General features: G+C 37.4%; 1 protein-coding gene across 2 annotated transcripts; it reads left to right on the top strand.

Annotated features, from left to right (window-relative positions):
• Positions 1 to 1,029: 1,029 nt before the first annotated feature.
• PPP4R2 (protein phosphatase 4 regulatory subunit 2) lies at positions 1,030 to 27,873 on the top strand. Of its 2 annotated transcripts, XM_087954587.1 has the most exons (10): positions 1,268 to 1,556; positions 2,047 to 2,142; positions 2,302 to 2,383; positions 12,430 to 12,600; positions 15,850 to 15,943; positions 18,020 to 18,057; positions 19,863 to 19,937; positions 20,444 to 20,587; positions 22,471 to 22,745; positions 25,749 to 27,873. In XM_087954587.1, coding segments are annotated over exons 3-10 (1,104 nt in total). In that variant the 5' UTR covers positions 1,268 to 1,556; positions 2,047 to 2,142; positions 2,302 to 2,381; the 3' UTR covers positions 26,054 to 27,873. The 2 variants fall into 2 exon arrangements, with proteins under 2 accessions (XP_087810712.1, XP_087810713.1); XM_087954586.1 differs by lacking the exon at positions 2,047 to 2,142 and having other exon boundaries at positions 1,030 to 1,556.

Below are 27,873 nucleotides of genomic sequence, written 5' to 3' on the forward strand. Positions count from 1 at the left end.
GAGGATGATGGATTGGTTAATAATTGATTCATGACTTTACAGGTGACGCAGCATAAAAAGATTGGTCTGTAATTTTCAACTAGGCTGAGGTCTCCCTTTTTGAAGATGGGGATGACCATGGCTTGTGACCATAGTTTTGGCAAGGAGCTGGTCCTGAAAGATTTTTCAAAGATTATGCTTAGAGGTTCGGCTAATGGCAGTGGGTAGCTTTTTTAAGAAGTAGGCACATATTCCGTCCGGTCCAATAGATAAAGAGATGGTTTTAGATTGCATAGTGCATTACTTGTTTGCGTAATTTACTTGTTTGAGACTTGGGCAGCTATAGAAATTGAATAAATAAAATCTTTCAAAGACCTTGCATCTCTTCTAGTAAAACCCTTCTGTACCATGTGGTGCTGGATGAAAAATCCAGTTCCACTTCCAAACTGGGAATAAAACAGAATTAAACCGTAATTCCTATGGGGTCATGGCTGGCTATAGGCAAAAGAGGATATGGAAATCCTAGGTGTTTGTCTGAGCTAATCTTGGCAACCTTTGGCTTGCCTAATTGTGTTGCTTATCTGGAGTTTCCATCTGACCCAGTCTTTCTGAAGGGATTACCAAATCTGCACTTCTGTTTGGGGGAGGGGGACTTTGGGCTGGTTTCTGCTTCCTTTAAGATCCTCCCCCCCAATTTCTCCTTTAGGGGAAATATTCTACTCTGCCTTTTTAATATTTCCAAAATATTTCATTCTCTGGGAGGGTGGGGTGGATGCTGACAGTGGCTACAGGAGAGGGAAGAAAGGGGTCGAGTAAAAATGCACAGGTACATCTCATCCAGATAAATATCTCAACTTCAGCAACTTTTTAAAGGTGGGCGGACTTCAATTCCCAGTATTTCTGAGGCAGCATGGCTAGGCAATTCTGGAAGTTAAAAAAAAAGAAAAAAGCCGACCATCCTAAAAGTTGCTAAGGTTGAGAAACATTCGTCTAAAAACATTAACCTGCGAATGCTCGAGTCCTGCCACTCCCCAATCTTTGCAAGAGAAAGGGGGGGGGGAAAACCAACTCCGAGGTGGCGGAGCCCTGCCGAGTTTTCGGCCCTGTGAAGCGGTGTCCCGCCGCAGCTGCGGTGACGTCATCCCCGGCAGCCCCGCCCTCTTCTCGTCTCCACCCGCCTCTCCGAGCGCGCCCCCGAGCCGGCGGGAAGAGGAGAGGCTGAAATCGGTGTGTGCTTGCGAGGAGGGTCGGGAGCGCGCACGGCGACGGCTTAGGCGCCATGTTGGAAGGCTGCTGAGCCCGGCCGCCGGGGAATCGGTTGTTACTTTTCTTCTCTCTCTCTCTCTCTCTCTTTCTGTCTGTCTCTCTTTCTCTCTTCTTCCCCCTCCCTTTCTTTCTCCCTCTCTCTTTCTCCTCCCCCCCTCTCTCTGTCCCCGGTGGAGCAGCCGCACCTGAACTCCCTTCGCTTCCGCGGCTGCCTGTTTCCTGCGAGAGCCCCGGGAGGCAGGAGGAGGAAGAGGAGCAGCGGCGGCGGCGGCGGATCATGGATATCGAGAGGCTCCAGGAGGCACTGAAAGGTTTGCGGCTGGGGTTGAATTGGGATAGACGGGGAGGTGGGGAGGCTTACTTCGAGGTCGAGGGGAGAGAGAGACGGACGAGCCTCCGACCTTGGGAGGCGGAAGAGGAGGCCTGGCCCTTAACGTGGCTTGGGAAGGAAATGCAATTCTCTTGGAGAAGGGGAAAAGCGGCGGTTGGAAGGGTCCCCCTTTTACCCCTTTTACTCCCGCCACAGTCTGGGCTGCTCTGCTTTTGGGGACCCTACTTTGGGCTTCCCAAAATGTGTGCTGAGGAGGGTAGCACGGGGTCACCCTCACCCCCCCCATCTCCCGATTCTCTCGCTTTTTCCCTTAAAAGGGCCCTTTGAAGTTCTTTCTTCGAGATTATTTGCCCTTTCCTCCTATCTGATACTTCGGGTTTCTTTCCAACCCCACTTCCATTTTATCCCAATTCCTGATACTTATTCCTTTCCTTCCCCCTACCCTTTTCCCTATCCCCCAAAATGACCAGGAGTGGATGAACTCTCTTTCTCCTTGATGGCAACTTTGAGGCAGGCATCTGTTGCAGACCCTGAAGGAAACCCGAAAAATTAGATTCCACATTCATGTTAAGTGTCTTCTGAAGTTTAAATGATGTGTGGGTTTGGGGGGAAAAAGTTGCTATTTAGAAAAAACCTGGGGCAGGAGGCTGAGGTGAGACTACAGAATTCACAAGGAATGTTTTGCATTTTCCCCCCTTCTTCTATTTCTCCAACCATTTCTCCAGATTTTGAAAAAAGAGGAAAAAAGGAAGTCTGTCCAGTATTGGATCAATTTCTTTGTCACGTTGCCAAGACTGGAGAGACAATGTAAGTGATTTTAATTTGACTGAGTCTTATCTGTGTCCTTGAATAAATCCAAAAGATATCCCAGATTAAGAACCAAGAGTTTCCTGTCTTTTACTATTCAAATAACTTTGTTTCAGATTTAAAAGTTGCTGTACTTAATAGTTTGCTTATGAAAATTGCTGTACTTATTCGTAGCATAAATGTTTCAAGAGCTGCCTTTATCTGATCTAAATCGGATTTAAAACAAACTTGATGCTTTCCCCCTGAATTTCAGGTAATATTTTTAAAAAAATGTTTAAAGCTTTTTTCAGAGTTGAGAATGAACTCAAAGTTCAGATGTTGAGTCAGGATATTGCTACATTTGGTAGCTGCCTGTGTGAAAATGTATACATGTGATATTGGACAAAGATTAGATTTTGATTCACTGGTTAGTATAAAATGCTAGCTTTCTTACATAAAGGTAAGAGAGTAAAACTGAACTTTTATGTAAATTTTGGTTTGATAGCATTATATAAATGTGTCCCACTGAAGTCCAAAATTTGATTTGCTGACCTTTTTAATTATTGGCAATAAAAAAGCCCATTTTGATCTTCCAGCCTTCACAGAATCATTTTAATGATTATTTATTCTGATGTTACACACCATGGAAGTGCTTATTTTGTAATAGATTCTGTTCAGTCTTCGCAAAATCTTATAGCATACTGTACAGTGATTTATATCTTTTTAACTTCATGTCATACTTACCACATTAATTCCAAGAACTTGTGACTGAGACTAAATGGGTGGCTCCCATTTTATAATATATGGATGATGAAGAATGACAGAGAACCAACAAACATAGCTTCAGACTGGCTTTGGCTGTAGATTGGAGTGAGGGCAAGAAGTAGCCTGGCTCACAAAACTGCCTATTTTTAAGGAGGGGGGGGGGGGAGAGATGAAATTTGGTTGTTCATACAATTTGTGTCAGACATTAGAGAATGAATATTTTTAGAGTTTTTTATTGGTCCATGTATTGTTACTAGGATGTTACCATTTTATGAAGCACTTTACAAAATATTAATTGAGATGTAATGGGGAATCTTTTGAGAAAAAAGTGATATGGGGTGCAGAGTTTATTTCAGCTTCTCATACTAAGGTTTTATAGGAAATGGAGAGTAATATGCTAAATGCTTCATGAAAAATGCAAGTATAGATTTGAATTGAAGAGATAAGAGATGACACAAATAGGAATGTATAAGGCAGAAGTATGAAAAGACATAGCTATGGCACATTTTGAAGGTAAGGATAGGAAGTGTACGCTAGATCCAGGAACAAACAGAAAGTAACCATAGCAGTGGTGGGATTCAAATTTTTTTACTACTGGTTCTATGGGCGTGGCTCAGTAGGTGTGGCTTGGTGGGTGTGGCAGGGGAAGGATACTGTAAAATCCCCATTCTCTCCCCACCCCACTAACCTGCTTTCCAGCTCCATTCTCCTGTGCAGGGCAACAAAAGAAGACCCAGCTGATCAACTGGGACTCGGGAGGCAGCAAATAGATGGGGGTGGGGCCAGTCAGAGGTGGTATTCCAAACTACTCAAAATTTCCACTACCGGTTCTCCAGAACTGGTCAGAACCTGCTGAATGCCACCTCTGAACCATAGGGATTTGTTGAGCAGTTCAGAATAATAAGACAGGTGTGATTCTGTGGGTTCATCTAAGTCAGTCAGGTTTATTATTTGGACTGATGACGAATTTCCAGAGTTTACAGTAGTGTATTAATGTAATACATTTTTTTCTGGTGAATCTGGGATCTTTAGCTTTCCAAATTTATTGTAAGAACTTAAACAATCAAGCTGCACTTATTAAGCATACTAGAGAGGGGAAAGATTTCCATGCAAGAATGTTTATTCCAGTGAATAGTCTTGCCATACTACCCCTCCAAAAAGGAAAAATATTTTTTGGTTTGTGAGTTTTTTTTTAAAAAAAAGTTGTCGTGACATGTTAATGTTCTTTCAGTCAAATTATTTCACTTGGTAATAAGTTATTTGTTTTTTTTATATATTACAACCAAATCAGTAGTTGGCATATAACTACTGCTTACTGGCTATATTAGCCTAAACATGTACTTTTTTGTTCCTGTCAACTTTTTAATGTGGCATTTGAAAATGTAGGGCACATTGTCAAGTTATTTCAGTATCCATAGTAGTTTTGTTGACCTGATTATTGTAATAAATTGTATATCGCTGATCTGTAGCTTGATGACTTAATGAGAAATATTATTTGGTTTGTTTGTCTTAGAACTTTTATTGATACCTAGCTATTTCAGCTTTTGAAGAAGCATATCTACTATTTTAATTTTTGTTATCTATAGACTTTATTTTAGATGAAATTTTATAAATTTATTTTCAGTACTAGTGTCTCTAATTGAAATTTTAATCTTTTATTTGAAAAAGTATGTAGGAATGTATTGGATGGGAAAATATTTTGAATGCTTAGGTAAATATTAATAAATATATGTTAATAACTAAGTGATATTTTATAATTGTATAGGAATGTAGAATATAGAAATTAGCAGTGATTCTTACAATAATGTGAACAAACTTCAGAGATAGCTCTCTGTCTGAATGTTTTCTTAAAATTATTTTTAAAAATAGGTTTGCAGTTTTCTTTAAAATGTGTTTGTTCTCTTGTTATATAGTTCTGATAGCATGCACAGGTGGTACCTTGGTATTCAGGTGCAGTGAGTACCAAAAACAATGAGTATCAAACATTTTTTTCCTATAAGGAATAATGTGGTGAGTCACAGAGCAGCCAACACCAACAAGTTCTAGATTGTATGTCGAGTACCAAACGAATGCTAAATAACAGGACAAAAATTTTCACATCAAAATGTGTTAAGTACCAAATTCAATGAGTTTTAAAGCAGTTGAATACCACTGTACTTTTAGCAACTATGTTCATTATTGCTCATGGGTGGAAATATCTGGATGATTTCTTGTTTGAAAAATGTTGATAAAATTTGATCAGTAGTCCTACTTCAGAAGGTCTTTGTTTTGCTCTAAATATCAAAGGAGGAAATAATTATTTTACAGGCAGTATTACATCTGTTAATATGGGGAAATTTTCAATACACATCATGAAGTAATTAAGGATAAAGCTAAAATACTACATTTTTAAAAAACTAACTGTGTAGGAAGCTCTGGAAAAATTACTATGTCTGTAGAAGATTTCACATGTAATCTCAAATGAAATAGGACTCAACCTTCAATTTTATTCGACTAGATATCTATTAAGGAATTCTTTGGCTTAAGATACATAATTATCTGTTAATTTGAAAAGACATCTAGAATATGTTGTGGAATTTTTAGTTGATGAATTGGTATGCATTCACAGTAGATGCCTGAAAACATGCAGTCCCATTTATTTGTTTCTTAGGTTAATCAGTTGGGAAATATGATTGCTTTTATTGTATATCTGAAATATACAGTAAGCTGACTAATAATTTAAGTTGAAAATTATTATTTGTTTTGTAAATTGTGTTTCAAGTTTTCAGAGCAGACTTTGAGAATTACTCATAAAGGCCGTTAGCATTTTACATAAAAGTCTTATGAATTTAATATTTCAACAGTAATATTAGTGTATAGTAATGTACTAACAGAATGTGTTGATTTTGGGGACAGTTCAAAACATATTCAGACAAGTTTCAGAAAGGATATTTATTTGACAATATAATATATAAACTGCAATTCATAATAAACTGCAAGAACTACTTCAGATGAGATACATGAAAATTCTGGTATATTCCTGAAGAAGGCTTAACATAGTTTTAAAAATAAAGACCATTTCCTTCTCAAAAGTGATGAAAATTCCCAATCTTATAGATGTCAGTAACATTCTGACTGAAAGGTAAATATAATCAATATGCAGGTAATCCTTGATTACCAGTGGTCACTTAGTGACCATTTGAAATTACAGCAGACCCCTCAGAAGCTGCTTGTGACTGGTTTCAAAGTTCTAATGTAACTGCCCAGTAGTCACATGACCCAATTTTAGGTGCTTGGCAAAGTATGCCCCACAATCATGTGACTGCTATTTATGATGGCTTTGTAGGGAGCCAGCAATCACTTCTAATTTTCAGCAAAAATCAGCCCATAGTGAACAATGGGTTTATTTAAGAACTGTGGTATTTGCTTTACAACTGCTACCTTTAATTCACAAGTACTGCAGAAATGGGTCTGATCACGTGACCTGCTTTATGACCATAATTGCCCCATTCAATTATGGTCATAATTTGAGAACTACTTCCAGTTATCTCAGATTGGTAAACACATTCAAGATTTTAACCTGAATGAAAAACTAGTTCATTCACATAATTTGTCTTGTATTGAAAGAAAATAGGTGTAACAGAATTAATAATAAACATCCAATTATATTATCCAATCATTTATCATTCTTTGCCACCCATCTTTTTCTTATATTTGTTTTTTAGATTTTATTTCCATAGTCAGCACCTAAGGTATATTCCAGCTTGATTTCTTGTTCCAGCAGTGATGTCTTTTCGATAACACATTTAGTGGTTTTTTTCCTCAGAACAGAAATTTCCTTTAATGAAATTATTTTTCAAATAAAATACTTGTAGTGGTCACTGATGGCAATTAAAGTTTGATCTGTTCAAATAAAATACTGTGGCAGACATTATATGTATATATATATATTATATATATATTCAGCTAACATATATATATATATATATATATATATATATATATATATATATATAAAAATCTTAAGAAAACAAATATATATATATTCATTATATATTCAGCTAACTAGTATTCTGAAAGTTACTTTAACCAGTTTTGAGTGAAAAATAGTATCTATTGATTAATTCCATTTAATTCAGACCAAGAGCAAATATGTATTAATGCACTGTGTCCTAGAACTGTGGGTGTTGGTTCTTCTCAATTAACTCAGATTTGATAGAAAATTGTGTACTGTATAGAACACTTTGTTCTTTGCCAAGTATGTTTAGTAACCAATCTTGCAATAAGCAGGATAAGCAATAACTTTTAAATTGATCAATATCAATTTTAAAACATTACTTGTGAGCTAATTACATTGTTATTTAGAAAAAGTAGCTTCTTCAATCACATTGTTTCTTTCCTGCTCCATATGCCAGTTTCTAGGTACAATTTGGACCTGCAGTCCCTGGGGTTTAATCACAATTGAAAGAAGGCATTGAAGCAATATTTTGTTTACAGATAGTTAACGGCTGTAACACCATCCATGCACTTTCCCTGCAGTCACATGATCATGATCCAAATGCTTGACAACCAGTTCACAATTACAATGGTTGCAATGCTTTACAGTCATGTGATCATCATTTGCAACTTTCCCTGCTAGCTTCCCATAAGCAAAGTCAATGGAGAAGCCAACAGGAAATCACAAGTTATTCCCGTCTCTGCTGCTTTTTCTTATGCCTACCTGCAGCACCCCCTCCCCATCTCAGTAACTTTTGTGTGTTAGTCTGCTTGCCTGGGATTCCAGCCTCTTCCCAAGTCGCAATCGTATGATACCCTCACTTTAATGACCCACATAGTCCTGGAGTAATGACAGCAACTGAGACTGCCAGGATTGCCATTGCTAAGTGATGCAGTCATGTGGCATAGCACTTTATGAGCATATCACTTTGCGATAGAAATTCCAGTCTCAATTGCCATTGTAACACAAGAGCTACCTGTAACAACAGCACTTAGACTTACATACCACTTCACAGTTCTTTACATCCCTCTCTAAGCAGTTTACAGAGTCAGCATATTGCCCCAACAATCTGGGCCCTCAGTTTACCGATCTTGGAAGGCTGAGTCAACCTTGAGCTGGTGAGAATCAAACTGCTGACACTTGGCAGAATTAGCCCACAATATTGCATTCCAACCACTGGCTTATGTAACTCACCTATAACTTAGGATAAAAGTATATATATATATACATTTATAGGTTTGGGGGGGGGGGGGGGGGGGGGGGGGTGCGGGCGGGCCCCCCTATCCCCCCCCCCCCCCCCCCGGGGGGGGGGGGGGGATAAAGGGAGAGCCCAAAACAAGCCCCGGGGAAAGAGAAAAGGAAGGGGGGGGGGGAAAAAGGGCGGGGGGGAGAAAAGAAACCCCAAAGAACCAAAAAAACAGGAAAAGCCCCCCCCCAAGGGGAGGGGGGAAAAAGGGGGGGGGAGGGGGGGGGGTATATATATATATATATACACACACACACACACACACACACACACACACACATTTTAACTTGTGTGAGCATTCAAGAGAATGTCTAATTTCTTCCCTCATATACCTCTTAGTTCAGAATGATGACTAAGCTAGATAATTTGTTGGATTAGCTTATAAAGCTGGTTAAATAGTATAAATGTGTTCGATATAAATGTGTTAGAAGAAGATAATGTACAATTTTAAACATGTCCTATGTTTTCCTGAAAAGTAGTTAAGTCTTTGATGAGGCAAAATTCTTTCCTTTAATAAATTCCCCTAATCTTTTTTTTTGGGGTGGGGGGGTGTTTGTGTGTGTATGGGTAAAGCTTTTACTAAAATGAATGAGAAGCCTCTTTTCAGTTAAATTTGTTTATGATAAATCTTTTGAATTGGGCTGTTCACCCACTTAGCTTTATTAGTACATTAGGAGATTAAGATGGGGTCGTATATTTGATTTCATCAATCACATTGCAGTCTTGGATTAATTCCATTTCTAACATGAGGTATTGGCCATGTAGCTCTAGATCAGGAATTCTGATTAAACAGTTGCTTGTATGTTGAGGCAGCTGAGTCTACTGGTTGTACATGATACCATGTCATATAGTTACACATAAGTGAATACATACATTTTACTTATTCATCAATAGTACTCATTGATAGCTTATCCATGAATTAAATTACTGAACTATCCATAATAAAAATCTCCTTGTATAAGGTTGTTTTATTAGTGTGTGACATCCTTTCTGGGTTTTTTTAAGCTGCAAACTATTGTTACAGTGTCAGACATGCAAATGAGACAAAACGTGACTTTTAAAAAGCTTTTCAGGGACTGAGTAAATTATATTCAGATTTCCTAAGGTAGATCCAAACTGCTATGCACTGAGCTGCAGTTTCTTTAGATTAAAGATATATTGATAATAGTAAATAATTTCCTATGAATGCAATCTAGCACTCATTTACCAAGCAGTAAGAGTTCAATAAGAAATTGTTCTAGGAAAATATAGGTAATTTCCTTTCTTGGATAGATTATGGACCAAAGATAAAACTAAATGGTATATTTTTTCTGTAATATTCCACTGAGGAAGTTAAATTATTGATGGAAATTATTTCATTTTTACCAAGATTGTGATTATACAACTTCATCTGATTCAAATAAGACGGAAAAATACAGGATGTATGAAAGTAGCACTTCCTGTGGCGTGAATATCTAATTGGGGAAAGATGAATAGAGATTTTGTTTTAAATTGTGCAATTTATGTTGAGAACCAACTTGGCAGAACACATCAATATCCTTTCTTTTAACTTATTTTTTAATCACTTACCTAGGCACCGGTAGAGGTACTCTGCTCCTTCTAAGAATACTGAACTTTAATATTCTGTATGAATAATATGAGGAACTTAGAGATACCTTTGAAAAATACATTTGCTATACAGCTATCTGATCTTGTATTAATAAAAACCCCAGTTGCTAAAGAAACGACTGTACTGTATTCTGTACATTCCTTTGAGAGTCTTGTTGCAGCAATGTTGTAGTGAAGCCATGGTAACACAAAGAATAAAAACATCAATAGGCAGAATCAAGTTTTTGTGAAAATAGCCACAAGAAAAATAGTTTTGCAATCAAAGTACTAAAACTGATAAGATCTGTTAGAGCTAATGTAGATGGTGAAGTCTGCTAATAGTTTTTTGTTAACTTTTTATCCTGTGTGGACTTTTTATCCTGTGTGGATTTGCAACTGTGAATTTTAACATGGCAACATACCTTGAGACTAGTTGCTATTTTTGTCGTCTGCCTTACACACGTTCTACAGATTATTCAGGTTTTTTTCTTGTAGTTTAGTTTTGCTCTATGAGTTTTTTTAACATGCCCACACACATGGAGCGTAGTATCATTTGTTGGGCTGCTGAATATCCCACAATCATTTCAAATGTTTGCATAAAAAGCTGAAATAAATAAACACTGCCAGTTTATTAACCAAACATGAATGTCAAATACCAAGAGTTATAACTAGATATTTTTTCAAACTTTGGAGAGAACACCATGTCTGTATTCTAGATAGAAATGGCATAAAGTTTCCTGCTTTGAGCAAGGGGGTGGACTAGAAGACCTCCAAAATCCCTTCTAACTCTGTTATTTTGTTAGTTTTAAAGAGCCAGGCTCCTTTTTTATATTGGGATTGGAAAAATTATTGTATGTGTACTTGACTCAACTTTGTCTCCTTACATTTATCATTAGGCTTGGTTATCAAAGAGACAAAGCATGGGTAAAGAAAATTTGAAGGGGAGAGGAAATACTGATGGGCAACCCTTGCATTATTGTCTTTTCCTTACAAAAAGAGACATTATGCAAGTAGCAAAAAAGATCTATTCAGTTTTTCAATTTTATAGGGTTTATAGCTGTCTACTCTAGGGCATGTGTAGGTGATGTCAGTTTAGTGTAATGGTTAAAGCATCAAGCTAGAAAACTGGGAAATCATGAGTTCTGTTCTGCTTTGGGCACAAAGCCAACTGGGTGCCTTTGAATCAATCATTTTCTCCCAGCCCTAGGAAGGAGGCAAAAGTAAACTATTTCTGAAAACCTTGTCAAGAAAATGGCAGAGACTTGTCCATGCAGTTTCTGAGAATTGGTAAAAGGGGAGAGGAGAGGAGAAGTATATTCTGGATGTTGTTGAACTGTAGCTCCCAATTAGGTTCAGCCAATGTGACTAGTAGTGAAGTATGATGGAACTTGTAACTTAAGAACTTCTGGTGGACTGTATTTTGTTCTCCTTAGCTTAAGACCAGAAAGGAGAATGACCATTTGCTCCATCAAAGGACAAAAGACATCTTTCTTAACACAGTTCATAGCTCTTAGTATGTGATAAAGCTCTTAAAAGAGTTTGTGCCTTTCAACAATGCAATCTCTCTGTCTGATTATATATAGTAAATTTGTTTCTAAGGAACCAGGCCATAGGTTAATAGTACGACTGGTCGAATGCTCCATTTGTTTTATGAAATACATTTATGTAACAGCTGTAATGATCCTTCTTTCTTCCTGTTTCTTGGTAGTTCTTCAACATTCCTCTAAAATGAATAACTCCTAAAATGAATCTTGTTGATGAAACAACTAAATCATTGCTCTCGTCAAATTACCAGAGGGTTAGATTTTAATATAAAATTGACTTAAAATATACCTCACTGATTTCTGTTGACATTACTAAGTCTGGATACAAACCAAAATACTTTATTATAAAAATCCAGAATGTATGCTTTTTTAATATTAGCATTTTGATTAGTATTTCAAAACAGGGAAAAATAAAATACATTGAAAGCAAATACAGTGGGTGTATCAATTTGTGTTAAATTGCTGATATTTACCAAATTGATTATTAACATTAAAGTAAGCTAAGTCCTTAATCAAATGTTACATCTGGGACTATTTGATGATTAAACCCAGTAACTTACAACCTTCCCTGCTTCCCCATTCATTTTCTGAGGAAGCCAGCAGGGAAGGCTTCAAATGGTGATCATGGGGTACTGCAACTGGTTGTAAGTACAAACTAGTTAACCAAGTACCCAGATTTTGATCAAATTGCTACAGAAGTGCTTGATAGCCAGAACTCTTGAGGGCCAGTCATAACCACCATTTATTCAGGACCATCATAACTTAGAATGCTAACCGAACAAATGGTCATAGGTCAAGGACAACTCAAGAACAGCATATTTTGCATTTACTCACAGGTTTTTCTTGCGTTCCTGAAAAATAGAAAATGCTAAACTTGCTTTATTGTTTTAATATATGATTAACACTTTATTTTTAATGTTAAGTATGTATTGTATATTTCTTTTTTTAGGATTCAGTGGTCACAATTTAAAGGATATTTTATTTTCAAACTGGAAAAAGTGATGGATGACTTCAGAACTTCTGCTCCTGAGCCAAGAGGCCCTCCTAACCCTAATGTGGAATATATTCCCTTTGAGGAGATGAAAGAACGGATTCTGAAAATAGTTACTGGCTTTAATGGGTATGCAGAATTATATCAGTAACTTTGTTGTTTAGACCAGGGGTCCCCAACCACCGGGCCGCAGACCGGTACCGGTCCGTGGATCACTTTGCACCGGGCCGCAAAGAAAATAAAAATAAAATAAAAATGGCGGCTTTCTTCGCCTTTGGTGAATGCTGCTGGGATCAGGGATCAAGGACACAAATGAAAGAAGGGGAGGGAGGAAGCAACCAAAGCCTGTCCTGCTCTCTGGCTCAGTGGCTTCGGTTTCCTACCGCCTCGTTCCTCTCTCAGTCGCTCTCTCGCTCCTCCACCAGCCCAGGAAGAAACTGCTTCAAAAAATCCGGCAGGGTGGCTTTTCCTGTCGGCGCAGCTCCCCGAAGCGCCCGTTCACCCCCACCCCGCTGCCAATCAATTCAGGTTTAATCCAGTGCTCCGTTCTGCCTGTCTGCCTGCCTTCGTTTTTTCAGAGCAGCTTCGGCTGAGAATAATAACTATTCGCCTCTTTACTCAGCGAAGCTGCTCCGAAACAAACGAAGGCAGGCAGGCAGGCAGAACGGAGCACTGATTGAACCGTGGCGGCGGGGTGGGGGGTGAACGGGCACCGGGAGCTGCGCCGACAGGAAAAGCCACTCCTGCAGGCTTCTTTGAAGCAGTTTCTTCCTGGGCTGGTGGAGGAGCGAGAGAGCGACTGAGAGAGGAACGAGGCAGACACCTGAGGGATGAGGCTGAGGGAGGGAGGGAGACACCTGAGGGATGGGGCTGAGGAAGGCAGGGCCGAGAGGTGGGGCTTCTCAGCCGTCCTGCAGGGACTATCTGTCACTCAGGGTTGCATTGGCGCTCCTGAACTTGGTGGTTTTGCTGGCAGACGTTTTATTACCTGACTAGGTAACAACATCAGATGTTACCTAGTCAGATAATTAAACGTCTGCAAGCAAACCACCAAACTCGACTCCCCGGTCCTTGAAAAAGTGTTTCTGCGTGAAACTGGTCCCTGGCACAAAAAGGTTGGGGACCACCGGTTTAGACCACTTGATTTGTCATCAAATTCAGGATTCTGTTCTGACCTTCATATTGTATTGATTTTCTGTCATATCTGCATAATGAATAATGGGTGTAAATAAATGTTGGCAAAATTCTAATTCTTAACGCAAACATTTTGAATTGTACTTTTCTGTGAAATTGACTTGCTTGTCTCCTCTTAACTCAGATTATACATGAAGCTATTTTACTGCAAATTCTATTGGACATGTATCTACAGTTATTTTAAGCTTCTATTTATATCAGATATAACAGTGTAAATCAGACCCTGGAACCTTTTCGTTCTTTAAAAACTTGGCTTTTCTCCAAGTTGTGGAATAGTTTAATGGCCTGACCATTAATAGTTTTCATTGTGACTTTCTTTTCTTTTGTTTCAAACTATAATTATTTTTTAACAGAATTCTTTAAAATTTACATAGATACATCATGTTAATATGACATTGGCTTATGTTAACTGTTCGTTTATGTTAACTGTTTCAGGTCTTACATCTTGTTTCCTTGACTATTTTTTTTTCAAAACTCTTTAAATTTCAATATATATATATATATATATAGATATATATATATATATATATATATATATATATAAAAATATATATAAAAGCAAAGAAAAAATAATTTTAAAAAGGGTGTGACAAAGAAAAGCCAAAATGGAGTTCAAATAATAAGGGAGAAATGTTTTGTTTAAAGTAATTTCCAACTTTCTTTGATACAAAAATTGACTAGTTGCTTGTGGTTAAATCTGCAAGCTACTTTTTAAATTAGGATGCTTTTTCATTATTTGAAATCATACTTTAAATGTAGATTCTAATCCTCTTTAGAATTGCAGTTGGATAATGAGTAACTTAATTATGGAGGTGCAACAAGGGAAATATTGTGATGCAGTGGTTCTCAACCTGTTGTCCATGGACCCTTGTGGGGCTGCGATGTTACAGGCAGTCCGTGAAGGCTTGAAGAAATGTTATGATTTAAATCTTGAGTTAAGTCTTGATGGTCCATGGCACAGGTGTCAAACTTCTGCGTCATGTTGCTGTCACATGAGTTTCATGACGTTTTTCCCATTCATGGAGCGGGGGCGGGCATTGCCTGCGCATGATGCATCTGGCCTGTAGGCCGCCAGTTTGACACCCTTTGTCCATGACCCCAGAAGCTATTTAAAGGGGGTCTGTGGTGAAAAAAACGTTGAGAACTACTGTTGTAATTAAATTTCCAAAGTGGGTTCCTGAAACAGGGAATTATTAGGAAATTAATTTAAGAAACTAAAGTTTTATTCTTATCAGAATAAAACTTTGACTTCTTAATTCCCTGATAGTTTGCAGAATCAGAATATCTTCCAATCAATGAATGAACATAACACAAGGACTACTACTGTTAATTCAGAACATGTCAGGAATTAATCTGTATAAAAATTATATGTATGTTACATATTTACAGTTTCTCTTCCAGAGAGCAGAGTCTATTATATTAATTGGCAGGGATAGAGTTTGTACTTATGAACAATTGACACTTGGTGAATATGTTTTAAGCACTGAAACACTATAGAGAATTTTTAAAATAGATGCCTCCACTGAACTGAACAAGGATATGAATAAGGAGCCTATTTAAAATGGAAAGTTATTTTTGTTTAATCAACATTTAAACTCACATAGTTCTGACATTTGCAATAGGCATCCTATCATGATGCTTTCGAGTCATCAAACTGCCTACTCTGCTCTATTATTAGTATATTAATCATTCACTGAAAATAGCTATAGTTGATATCTTAATTTTTAAATAGATTCATTTGCATTTGAAAATGAAGCAGTTATTCTATATTATTGTATTTGATGAAAGCATATTTTCAATGGGTTAATTTTGTATCGCTTCCTATGAAAGAATTCAGAATCCTTTATAGCTGAGTGTATCTCTCAGCACACATATCTGAAAGCAAGAGATTCTTCATTTGGTTCACCTCTTATTAATTTTTTTGTACTATCCAATGAATGATATATTAAGTGAATGTTTGGGGACTCTTTAGCCATCATAGGACACTTTGGAGGCAAGCACATATTTCTGTGATCTTGCAGCTCCACCTACTGTTTACTTAATATACAGTTTTAGAGGTAATAAATGAACAAGTGGTACATGTACAGTTTATAGATTTAAAAATGTACCAGCTGAATAGGTTTATTAATTCTCTCATTCAATATGCATTCAAAGTGAAAATTAGCTTGTTTCAATTTGTTTCAGCATCCCATTTACTATTCAGCGACTTTGTGAGCTGCTAACAGATCCTAGGCGGAATTACACAGGAATAGACAAATTTCTCAGAGGAGTAGAAAAGGTAATAGTGAATTGTTCTTGAACAAAAATTGTAGCTTTTTCAATTTGTTTAACCTTTTTAGCAGAATTAACAGAATTTTGTTTTTTAAATTAATTTTTAGAATTGTTATATAGTATAAACAGCAATTCAATTATATTTCAGCATTGTCTTTAGTTGTTGCTTAATGAGTTTATATTTATTGTATTTGATTTGCATTTATTTGACTTTTTGATGAAACACATTTACTGATGCTAACCATTTCCATTTCTGGCATGATTTTATTTTTTTCAGTGATTGATTTGATTTCTATAGCTGCCCATCTCAACAAGGGTGGCGTATATCATAAACAAAAAAATATTAAAATGATGCAAAATAAATATCTGGCACCAAGTTAAAACTGTTCCTATGGATGTTAATGCAATTATCAAAGGGAACTCTGAACATATTCAGGGGCCCAGGCCCTGGTACATAACTAAGTCTTAATGGCCTTGTGGAACAGCCAACAGGGTCAGAGTCATCCTGATATCTGAAGGGAGAATATTCCAGAGGGCAGAGGCTACGGCAGAGAAGTCATGTCTCATGGCTCCATCTGCTGACAGGACCTGCAACATGCCCAACCTGCCTGTCAGAACTAGTAGAAACAACTGGGAGAAGATGGCCTTTATATAACCTGACCCTCAAGCCATGAAGGGCTTTAAAGGAAATAACCAGCATCTTGAATTGCACCTAGATGCATGCTGGCAATCAATGCAGCTCACGAAACAGTGATGCTACATGTGTTGAATACCCAACACCCATTACTACCTATGCAACTGCATTCTGCACCAGTTGAACTTTCCAAATGCTCTTCAATGGTAGCCCCATATAGACTGCATTGCAGTAGTCCAGGCAAGAAGTCACAAGGGGAAGAGGGAGTGTGAGCAAAACTGATTCAGGAATGGGTGCAAATGGTACATACAACCCTAAGCTGTACAAAGGCCATTATGGTGGCCATGATTTCCACCTGGTCTTCTAGCCGAAGCCATGAGTCCATGAGGACCCCCATATTGCACACCAGGTCGATCTGGGGCCATGCCACCACATCCAGGACTAATGGAAAAACCTTGTCACCTGGAGCCCTAAATACCCAAAGTCACTTTGTCTTGCTTGGATTGAGTTGAAGGTCACTGCAACCCATCCAGGCCATTACAGCCTCCAGGCAGTGATATAGGATGTCCATGGCATTTCTCAGGCGGGTGGGGTTATAAAGCTGGGTATCATTAGTATATTGATAATAGCTCACCCCAAACTCTTTAATCACCTTCCCTCAGCAGCCATATGTAGTTGTTAAGTAGGACAGGAAAAAGAACTTGAGCCCTGGGGTACCTTAAAAGAGCCATAGGCTGTATCTCCCCTACGACCTGGATCTTTGCCCCTCCCTCAATCAACATAGATTCAAACTGACTCCAGAGGAAGGAGGAGGACCAGTGCAACTCAGTGCTGCCCACTCCAATTCCAAAATCCAGCCTATAAAAGGTCAGAAAGATTGAGAATGATCATACTACCCCATCCCACTACCTCATCAATTAGGAAACAATAGGCAGGCTGAAAAAGAAGTCTTTGAAAATAAGTGGAGGAAGTATGTGCATGCCTTCAAATTAGTGTTGAATCTTGCCTGGACTTGGCAGTTTTCTTGGCAAGGGTTTTTAGGAAGTGGTTTTTTTATTGCCTCCTTCCTTAGGGTTCATAATGAATGACTGCTCCAGGCCACCCCGCTGGTTTCATGCCTAAGGCAGGACTAGAATCCCTAGTCCTCTGGTGTTTACCTCATGCCTTAACCAGACTACACAAAACTGGTCCTCAGAGGAAGACAGTGCCATGCCAGAGATAAGGTTCAGATTGACTGGGAATCAGGAAGTAACGATGCATAAGTCTGGAAGACAGAAATTTATCTATGTCTTATGATATAGACAAAGAGCTTGAGAAGCTCTTTGAGAATCAGATACTAATAAGGACCAACCAAACAATGTAGGACTACAAGATGAATTATTGACTTGTAAAATTTGCTTTTACTTTTCCCATAAGTCTTGATGTTTTCTTTTTTCCCCTATTTTACAGAATGTTATGGTTGTCAGCTGTGTATATCCTTCTTCAGAGTGAGTATGGCCTTTGTTACCTTTATTTTAAAAGTTGAGACTGCTTCCTTGTCAAGATTGCAATGCATTTGTTATCGATGGTGTACTTAGGTTTGAGGGGACCAGCATAGAAAATTTCCTGTTAACAGGTAGTCTGGGGTCAACTTTATTAGGAAATAGAATAGCAACAAATCAGCCTTTTTTAATGGTGGTCATATAAGCAGTAGGGTAACATGTGATTGCTTTTGGGTGATTTTTTTAATGTTGGGTGCTTTCTTTTTTTGTATTTGCTTATGAGTGATTGCTTTTTTTATATTGGACTTATGAGAGCAAAGGCTTGCAGAGACGGCAGATGTTGCAGCCTACCTGATCTGCACTGGGCTACTTTTCATGAAAAGAGATTTAACCCTCAGCATTTGCTTATAAACCCACACAGCTTGGGCTATTAACTGTGGAAGGAGAGGACTATGCTAGGCATCTGTTCTTGCTTTGTCTCCCATAGTGTTATCAAGAGTAGGAGCTGTGTTGAGACTGCCTTGGGTGTGTGCCAGTTTCCGACAGCTGGTACACAGCTGCTTTGTTTTGGAGGCATTATTTGTGCTTTGCTCAGAGGTGGCGGTGGCAGAGGTGCTGCATTTGGCAGCAATGCTAGGGTTTTTCCCGTGACCAGCAGCCGAGGGGTTTGGCTGTAAAGGAGCTGCTGCAGGCTAGAACTGGACGCAGGGAGGCTGCAGCACTGGATCACCAGACAGCAGCGTTCAGCATGTGTCCCTGAGGATTCGTGGCAGACAACATGGCGCCCTGAGAAGGAGCAGTTTGATTCAGACATAACATTTTGGATAACGGGAGGCCTGTATGTGATTTTTGGCTGTTGTGTGGTTAGAGAACTAGCAGAGAACTTTCCCCTCAGTACAGCTGTCGTTCCATTTGGTAGGTATCTCGTCTTCTCACCTATGCTGGAAAAGAGTCCTGGATGGAGGTGGATTATCTTTCGGTTGCGTTTCAGGCCTGGATATGGGACTGAGATGGTATCGGTTATAGTGTTACAGAGTCACATCATCATGATTTGCAACTTTTTAACCACTTTTTGGTTTAAAAAAAAAACCAATTAGGTTTGCTTAATCTGCTTAATGACCATAACAAAAAATGTAAAAAAAAATGGGTTCAGTCATTTCTGGGATTTCCTGTCTCAGTTGACATCCTGAGTCAAGGACTATCTATAAAATCTGCGATATTTCATCTATGATATAAGACCTACTTTGTTTCTGTATAAATTCACAAGGAATTTGTAGAGAGCTAACAAATAAAAAGAGTTTATAGGCAGTCTTTTTCTAGTGGCTATAATTGGGATTGGCAACTTTGCTTTATGATCTTATGCCTGCAAAGGTTGTAAATGCAAGGATTACTCACATCATTACTTTTTCATCTCTATTGCAATTTTGAACAGTCGCTGAATGTGGCAGTCACTGAACAAAGACTACCTATGTATTATCCATAGTCTTTAATAGAATATTTTCAGGAAAGGAAAGTGGAACTAGAGGCAAGAAGGTATATTAGATGGTAAAAAAAATTAAAGATTCCCCCCCCAAAGTACACAGTTGTGCTTTTGCATAATTGAATAGTTTTTCAGTACTGTTGGAAAAAAATAAACATAGCAGGTTCTCTTTAATAATTGATTATAATTATACAACTTTTAGAGGGGGAAAAAAGAGAAACAAAGCTTCTAGGAATCTGGAGGTGTTTGTTCTTAGCCAAAATGTGTGTGTTTTTTTTATTTAAAAAACCTATATATTGCAGAAATCTCAAAACACGTTTATTTCTTATAGGAAAAATAATTCCAACAGTTTAAACAGGATGAATGGTGTAATGTTTCCAGGAAACTCACCGGTTTATTCAGACAGGTAAGAAAGAGTACTTGAAACAATCACATTCTAAACAATATAAGATGATGGATTACTATTTAATTTTCAATGTTTGTTTTTAAAACACTTGGATATTTAACCATAATTCAAAATCTTTGCATCAGGTCATTTCCTGTTCTAAATTATTTTTAGAATTGGGAGATCAAATGCTTTTCCAGATAGATAGATAGATAGATAGATAGATAGATAGATAGATAGATAGATAGATAGATAATAGATTACTTAAGTTATACTTTGTTATACTAATGTTATACTTTGATTATATGGAAGTATTTTGTATTATTGAATAGTTTTTCAGTACTGTTGGGAAAAATTATATGACTTTCATTATTAAACAACTGGCAGAAGTCCATTTATAATAATAATTATAATGATAGATAGACAGACAGACAGACAGACAGACAGACAGACAGACAGACAGACAGATATGGATCTAAGAGAAATTTGGCTTTCCAGATTTGACTAATTAAATATTTCCTTTGCAGATCTAATATAAATGGTCCTGGGACACCCCGGCCTGTAACTCGACCAAAAGTTTCTCTGTCACCTCCTATGACTACAAATGGTTTACCAGACAGTTCCGAAAGTAAGGAGCTGGGCCTCCTGCAAACTGAAGAGAAAATTAACAGGTTTGTAAAAGAAATATATTTTCAAATGTGCTCTTGAGATTAATATTTTATTTTTTAAGCACATTCTCCCTTGAAAATTTTACGTTTTAGTTCTATCAAAACATGCCATATTAAGAAAAAGCAAAAAAAAGTTTCTCAATCTAAAAACCATTTCTTCAGTGAGTGTCCAATGTGAACAGTGGCACTGAACCAAGGGATTTACAACCTTAGATCCAAAGATTAAAATTTGGGTGATTGACAGCCCACCAGTACTTATTAACCTCAGAGGCGCTTCAACTCCAGCACCATTCAAAGCCGCAGTTCCCCTGTGCTCACACTTTCCTCCAGCTACTGATGAGGCCTGTTTGGCCTGCTCGCAACAAGCCTTTTGTTTTTATGGCCGCTCGCATCATTTCTCCAAGTCATGCACGCCACATATGCTTCAAATAAAACAGTCCATTCTTGGAGTGCTTTGGAAAGTCTTCAGAAAGCCTTTGTGGTATTTGAAGCATCACAGGAAAGAGGTGTGTGCCCTCCATTCTTTAAATAGCAGACCCGTTCTCACAAGGCCTAGGGAAGACCTCCGAAGTTTTCTGTAAGCTTTCCAAAGCATTATGACAGCTACTTGGAGAATGAATCACAATTTGGAGAACAACACAAGCGACTTTGTAAGAAGGCCTAGTGTGGCCAGCACCTGTCTTAGATACAGTAGTTGTCAGTCCGGGCACATCTCAGCTGTGGCAAGAAAACTGCAAGGATCATCTGGGAACAGCAGGGCCTGTGGAACACAGTGGTCAAGATTTCCTGGGATACAGTGGTTTTGCGCCACACTAATGGCCAGGCTGGGTCGACTGTGGGTGTGACTTTGTGTGCTCAGAGGTTTCTTTCAGGCCAAGAAACTCCCACAAGAAATTCCCTGAGCTGCAGTGTATTATTTTCCTGGCCTACCTATGCTCATTTCACATTGCCCCCCCCCCACCCCCCAACTTAATGATCCACTCATTTAGAGTTATAACAGCAACTAGGACTGCCAGATTTTCAGTTGCTAAGCAATAAAGTCATACAATGATTCGCTTTATGACTGCATCACTTAGCAATGGAAATTCCAAACCTAATTGTCGTTGAGTCAAGGGCTATCTGTATTTTCTGTTAATGCTTGAAAAATAATGTTCACCAAAATGAAAATAAGCACAACCTCTTTTCAGGCAGATTTCATGTGGGCATGAACTATTCCTTTCTTATTTTAAAAGTCTTAATGCATAAATACTCACTACATTAGGATACTGTAGGATGTGTATAAATAATGTATCCTAGAGTACCTCAGTTGTTGATCTTTAAAATCAGTGTGAATACTTAGATCATAATCTGTTGTGGGAAATTAAATGTCAATGACATGTAAAATAAAATTCAGCTAAGGGAATTTGTTCCGACTATGGAATTGAGAAGTAGCAATTGACTATATATATCCCTTGTGTTCTTAAAAATTCAGTAGGGATTTAACAGGCCGCAGACAGGAGAAAGGATTTTTTTTTTTATTATACAAGCAAAAACAATCTGTTTGCACCAATACTGGATTGTATCCATTGATTATAAAGAACCAAATTTCTCATACATTGTGAGCACCATTTTACTTAAAACAAGATTTTATTTTATTTTAAACAAGATATCCCAGTTGAATTGGAATGGTGATGCTGGCACAATTGGTTTGTATGAAAACTTTGTTTTCTTTATTGCAAGAATAGTTACTTGGTGTATATCAAAACATTTAATATAGTTATATTTAGGCAAAGCGGTAGAAGTTATCCAAATCAATAGGATTGATTACTTAAGAGGCAATATCCCTGCTTTATCTCTTCATATGAAAATATGATCCTTTGTGTTTCCATTATTTTTCTGTCTTTTAGTGAATTGCCAGCATCTGAGCCTGAAAGAGTCCAAAACTGTCCTGTAAAAAATAAACACCCTGGGGAAGATCCATCAGAAATGGAAGGCTATGAAGTAAAAAGACTTAAATTTGACAAAGAGGAGGAAGCTGAAGAAACCTCCAACCAGACTGGTTCCCATGAAGCTTGCTCAGCAATGGTAGAAGAGACTGAGACAACATCTACATCTCAGGATAAAGAAAAAGAAGCCGTTGGAGAGAGACAGCATTGTAAAGAAGAAGTAGAGGAGGAAGAAGGTATATATCATTTCAGTAGAAAATGTATTCCCTGAATAGGTGTTTAAAACATGGCTTACATTTACATTTATCATTTATTTTGAACTCCGTGAGTTGCAATCAGATTTAATAATAAGTAAATAATAATTTAGTTGTAATATATTCCATTCATTTCTATATAGAATAAGATCTGCATCCAACTTTGTTTAAGTTATGCCAGTTTGTTTGAAGTATCCTAGTTATGAGAATGAGAAAGACCTGGGAGTGGTCTTCCTAAGACGTCTCTATAAACATACTATGTTTTGATAGTACAGTGAAATTGCACAGATTATGTATTAAATTCAGATTGAACTCCATTGTTTCTGTCAATGGTCAGATTTGAATGTGTGTTGTATTTTGTAAATCGGCATTGCAAATAGCTGATTTTTGTGCAGTGACATTTCCATATACTTTAATTCATAAAAGGTCACTAAACTGACTTTTAATCTTCTGCCTTCATGCCATTGTAACTCTGCGATATTTAGCAAATTGTGGGGTCCTTGGTGCTTTCTGGGTTTTGGTTGTTTTCTTGCAGATGTTTCATTAGCTAGCTATATATAGCTATATAACATGAGTGCTAGTAGGGAATGAGGTTTCACCTCTTTTTATATACATATATAAGTACACATATATATAGTTATATACTTATCAGTGTTGGTGGGGCTTGCTTTGTCACAATAAAGAGAACACACAAAATCATCAAAAACCTCTTTAAATGTATAAAATTAACTAAAGGAAAAAGAAAATAACATGCTACCCTTTCTGGGTATTTTCATCATCAGAGGCAATTAGGGCAAATTAGAAACAAAAAGTCTACCCACAACAACTGAGTGCTCTACTATCAAAGTAACAACACAACCTCCCATAAGAGAAAGTGTTTAAGAGCACTATGTACCATGTTTCTCCAACAATACAGCCTCCACCAATAGGAAGGCCCAGCATGTTTTATTGGCATAAAATCAAATTAAGCCCCTTCCCCCAAATTAAGGCCTATATTAAACATGTGAAATGGGAATGGCGGGGGGGCTTGCCGTTAGGAAGTACTTTTGTTGCATACCTGGATATGGTGCTGCCTGCCTGGCGGAAGGTCTCCCGATACGAAGTGCCCCACCAACGCCAAGGTCAACATCCAAGCTGTCGCCGCCCGCCCGCCCGAGGATGCAAGGGGGGGGAAATTAAGTCACCCCCGAAAAGATGGCCTAGCCGTTTTTTCGGGGGTCAAAAAAAAAATAAGGCCCGGCCTTATTTTGTGAGAAACACGGTAGTTAAGCACAAATACACTGTAGCATCCCTGAACATCAGAAAAAGGATACCGATCATCTATACAACATCTTCCAACAAAATATCCATACAACTTCATCAAGTTGCTACAATTTGCAGTTAGTTGTAATAAACTAACCAAACTTCATCAAAAAGTGCTTGACCACTCCATCCAATATAGCACAACCAATGCATACTATGAAACAATTAACGCTGCCATACATCAGAAATATCTTACTAAATCACCAATAGTCTGTTACAACCATATGGCATTGTAGCACACAAACCAACTAAGGCCCTCCAGAATATTCTAAAGTAAATTTTTTTGTTTTTTTTTTTTTTATTGTTTTTTTTTTGGTTTTTTTAAATTTTAATTTTTTAAAAATTTTTTTTTTTTGGTGTTCGTCTTAAAAGGCCAGCAGCCCTAGAAATAAAAGCAAGAGTCTCTACAACATACAGTGTAAGGACTAATGTGTAGTATCAGAATAGCCACTATGTAGGACAAACAGGCAGAAGACTAGTAGATTGCATTCATGAACACCAGCTAGCAGTCAGAAACATGATAAAAACACCCTCAATTTCACAACACATGGTCAGACTTAACCAGTTTCAACTGGGCAACTGACCATTTTAAGTCAAGCCAAGTCAAAAAATATCAGAGAATTCCTGGATGGCATTCAGACAAATCAGCCATCAACAAGCATATAACATCTACGTGCCATTCAAAACAGACAATCAAAAAGGAAACAAAAAGACCCAGACTAATCTTCATCAGCAATCAACATCCAAAACAGCAGAGATTAACATCAAGATTAACATTAGACCAACAATAAAGAAGTAAAAAATCAAGGAACTGCCAAACAAGCTAACAGCGAATAGTCCAATCAAGGAACCACCAAGACCACTCCAAACATTGACAGGACAAGCCACCCATATATAAAATGAGCGAATACTCCATACTCCATTAGAACTGACGATGTTGCCTAGTTTGGTAATGAAATGTCTGCAAAGAAACAAGCTCAGACAGCACCAAGGTTTGCACAGTTCAACCTGGAGCTACAAATAATGTGTAGTATCAGAATTGGTCTCCTGAAACTGGAGATTGTTAAATTGGTTAGTTGAAGTATCACATAATTGATCTTGTAATATCATTAAAGTATAGAAATTAACAAGGGTTTAGTTTAGCGTTATATCATCATGGGGAGAATAGGATGTTTTGGTTGGAGCAGCAGAATATAATGATCCATTTCTGGCTGCCAATCTTTCTACCTGTAAATATATTCTAATATTTTGCTTGTTACTCAAAATGAGACATTTAAATACACATCTATGTCTTGTGATTACAGCACCATTCCCTGCTATCTCTAATTGATATTGTACTTCCCCATACAAATAAAGACTCCCTCAAGATGATCTTAACTCTTTCTGGTTGCATCATGCAGTTTTCTTGGTAGTATTACAGGATTGGTTTGCCATTACTCCCTTACAGGGTTCACCTCTCCAATTTTCCAATCTAGGCAATAGACTTGGAGTTCCCAAGGGTTCCCTTATAAGAACTAACCAAAACATATACATTCTCAGCTAAGTAAGGTCAACTAAATGCTGTCACCTGTTGAGACATAAAGGAAAAGAAGGGGTGCATTTTCATGATGGTTACCTGTATAAACTTTCTATAGTGTTTTGTTTTAAACATCCTTATAACATAGTCCTAACTTTATATTCCAGAATCTCTCATGATGTCAAGAGAAGTGTTTCCAGAAAGAAAAGTTATAGACAAAGACAGTGCCTCCTTAATTGAGAACGAAGATGTTTCTGAGGAGAATAATCGAATTGGAGAATCTGACCAGACTCAAGAAATGAAAGACTCATCTTCTCCAAATAGTGAGAACAGTGGATCTTTTAGTACCAAAGCTGACAGCAGTGACAAAGAAGAATTGGGCTCAAATATTAGTGAAACTCCTGAAATTGCATCAGAGACCCCAGTGGAAAACAGCGATGAAGCTGCAGATGAACCTATGGAACAAGATTAATAATTTTAATACGCTTAGAGGCAGTATTTTCCACGAGGCTCTGGTTTTACACTGTATAAATAATTTTATGTAATAAAAGTGGACTATTAGTTTTTGCAAGAGAAGCAGGCTGTAAATTGAACTTCTCAGTGCGTTAAATCCTGAAGGACTTGTACTTGTTACTGTGAAATATTGGATCCTTCAGGTCCTGCTTGCCACTGAAATTTCAGTATGGTCAAATCTGGTCTGTGTATAGTTTTTTATTATTTACAATTAAAATTTTTAAACTGGAAGGCAGTTCTAATTCTGACAATTTTTTGGAGATTCTACATTTAATTACTTCTCTCTCTTTCCTTTAATTCCCCTGAATGCTGTAGCAGTTAATTTTTGGTTTGGTTTTTAACACTTCAATTTCATGTTGGTTTACAGATTTTCATTTGACTACATGTTGTGCTTGAAAAAGCTACACATTGGCATATAATAAATACTTGATAATATACAAATCTAAAGAAAATCTGTGTTTGCACTTTAGATGCATTTTCTGTTCCAGACAGAAGCAACCAAGTTCAAGAAAACATTTTTACCCCTGAATAAACCAAATAAAATTAGGCCCATCTGATAGCCTAAAAGATGCAATTGTTGTTGAAAGTACCAGGTCAAATACATTCCAAGAGTTCTGTTCAAACAATACTTTTTCTACATTCTGAGGTGCCTGGAAGATAGGTTTCCATTTTACTATTGAAAAACTCTCTTGAGAACAGATTTCAAAATAATATCTTCAGCTTTTTTTTGTAGCAGGAATGTTTGAAAACCTGACAAGATAGTTTCTGTGAACTGAGGAAATTTCTGACATTACATAATGGTTTTATAGTAGGAGATCAGACTGATATGAAATGCTGCAGCATTGCATGTCTTAGTTATGTATCAGAACTGAATGGCTACCATTTGTACATTATTTTGAAAGTGAACTAAATATTTTTGAACATGCCACTTTGACAGCCAGTGTTAACACTTCCTTTCCAAAACCAGCTCAAAGCACAATTACTGCTTTAAATATGTCACGCTATATTTTTCAGACATCGATGTGTAAAAACACTCAAAATACAACCTCCCAGTCACATTTACTGGCTGCCAAATTTATACCTGTTTCTTCAACTGTACCTTTTTGATATTTAGAATTTTTAAATTTCTGTAAAGTAGATTTTTGTAGATTGTAAAGAGTGCTCACTGCCATTGTGAAACGGTATATAATTGTATAATTTGTGTGTAAACTGGATGCTTGGGCTTTCAATACAGTATTCATATAAAGCAATAAATATTAATGTCATAAAATGTTTGAGTACATTTTAATCAAATCATAATGGGACTCCCTTTGTTGGCAGAGAAGACACATACCGTGGAGTACAAAAATAATCACCGAAGTGCATGCTAACAATTGTACTGCATGGTGGGTTTCATTCTGGAGAACAGTGGGTTTTGAATTCAATGTATTCCAAAATAACTTGAATGAATTTGCAAAACTGCTATCAGGTTAAAAGTTGAAAATGTGTTGCTTGGGAAAAATATTTAGTGCCCTTCTACATACTTACAAGTGAAAAATCAATTTGTTCAATTACTTTCTCTTGGCAAGAGAAGAGGATTGAATATGTACTGTAAGCATTAAAGAGGGGTTTACTCAAAACGGGAATTGAAAAACATGTCCCAAAACACAAATCTATAAGATATAATTTTTTCTCCTTGCTTTTTTAAAGGAATACTTTGCAAATTTTAAGTTTAGAGACTTCTGAATTTTCTTTAGAATGTTTGTGAAAATACTGTTAATAAATTATTATTTAATCATC

Source organism: Notechis scutatus, chromosome 2 (assembly GCF_049901735.1).
Source record: "Notechis scutatus isolate UNSWTSFEM ecotype Mainland chromosome 2, rNotScu1.2, whole genome shotgun sequence".
NCBI classification, from domain to species: domain Eukaryota; kingdom Metazoa; phylum Chordata; class Lepidosauria; order Squamata; family Elapidae; genus Notechis; species Notechis scutatus.

Coding starts and splice junctions, on each gene's coding strand:
- PPP4R2 (XM_087954586.1), top strand. CDS start 1,523: ATGGATATCGAGAGGCTCCAGGAGGCACTGAAAG. Junction 2,384..12,429: donor GCCAAGACTGGAGAGACAAT/GTAAGTGATTTT, acceptor TTCTTTTTTTAG/GATTCAGTGGTCACAATTTA. Junction 15,944..18,019: donor TTCTCAGAGGAGTAGAAAAG/GTAATAGTGAAT, acceptor CCTATTTTACAG/AATGTTATGGTTGTCAGCTG.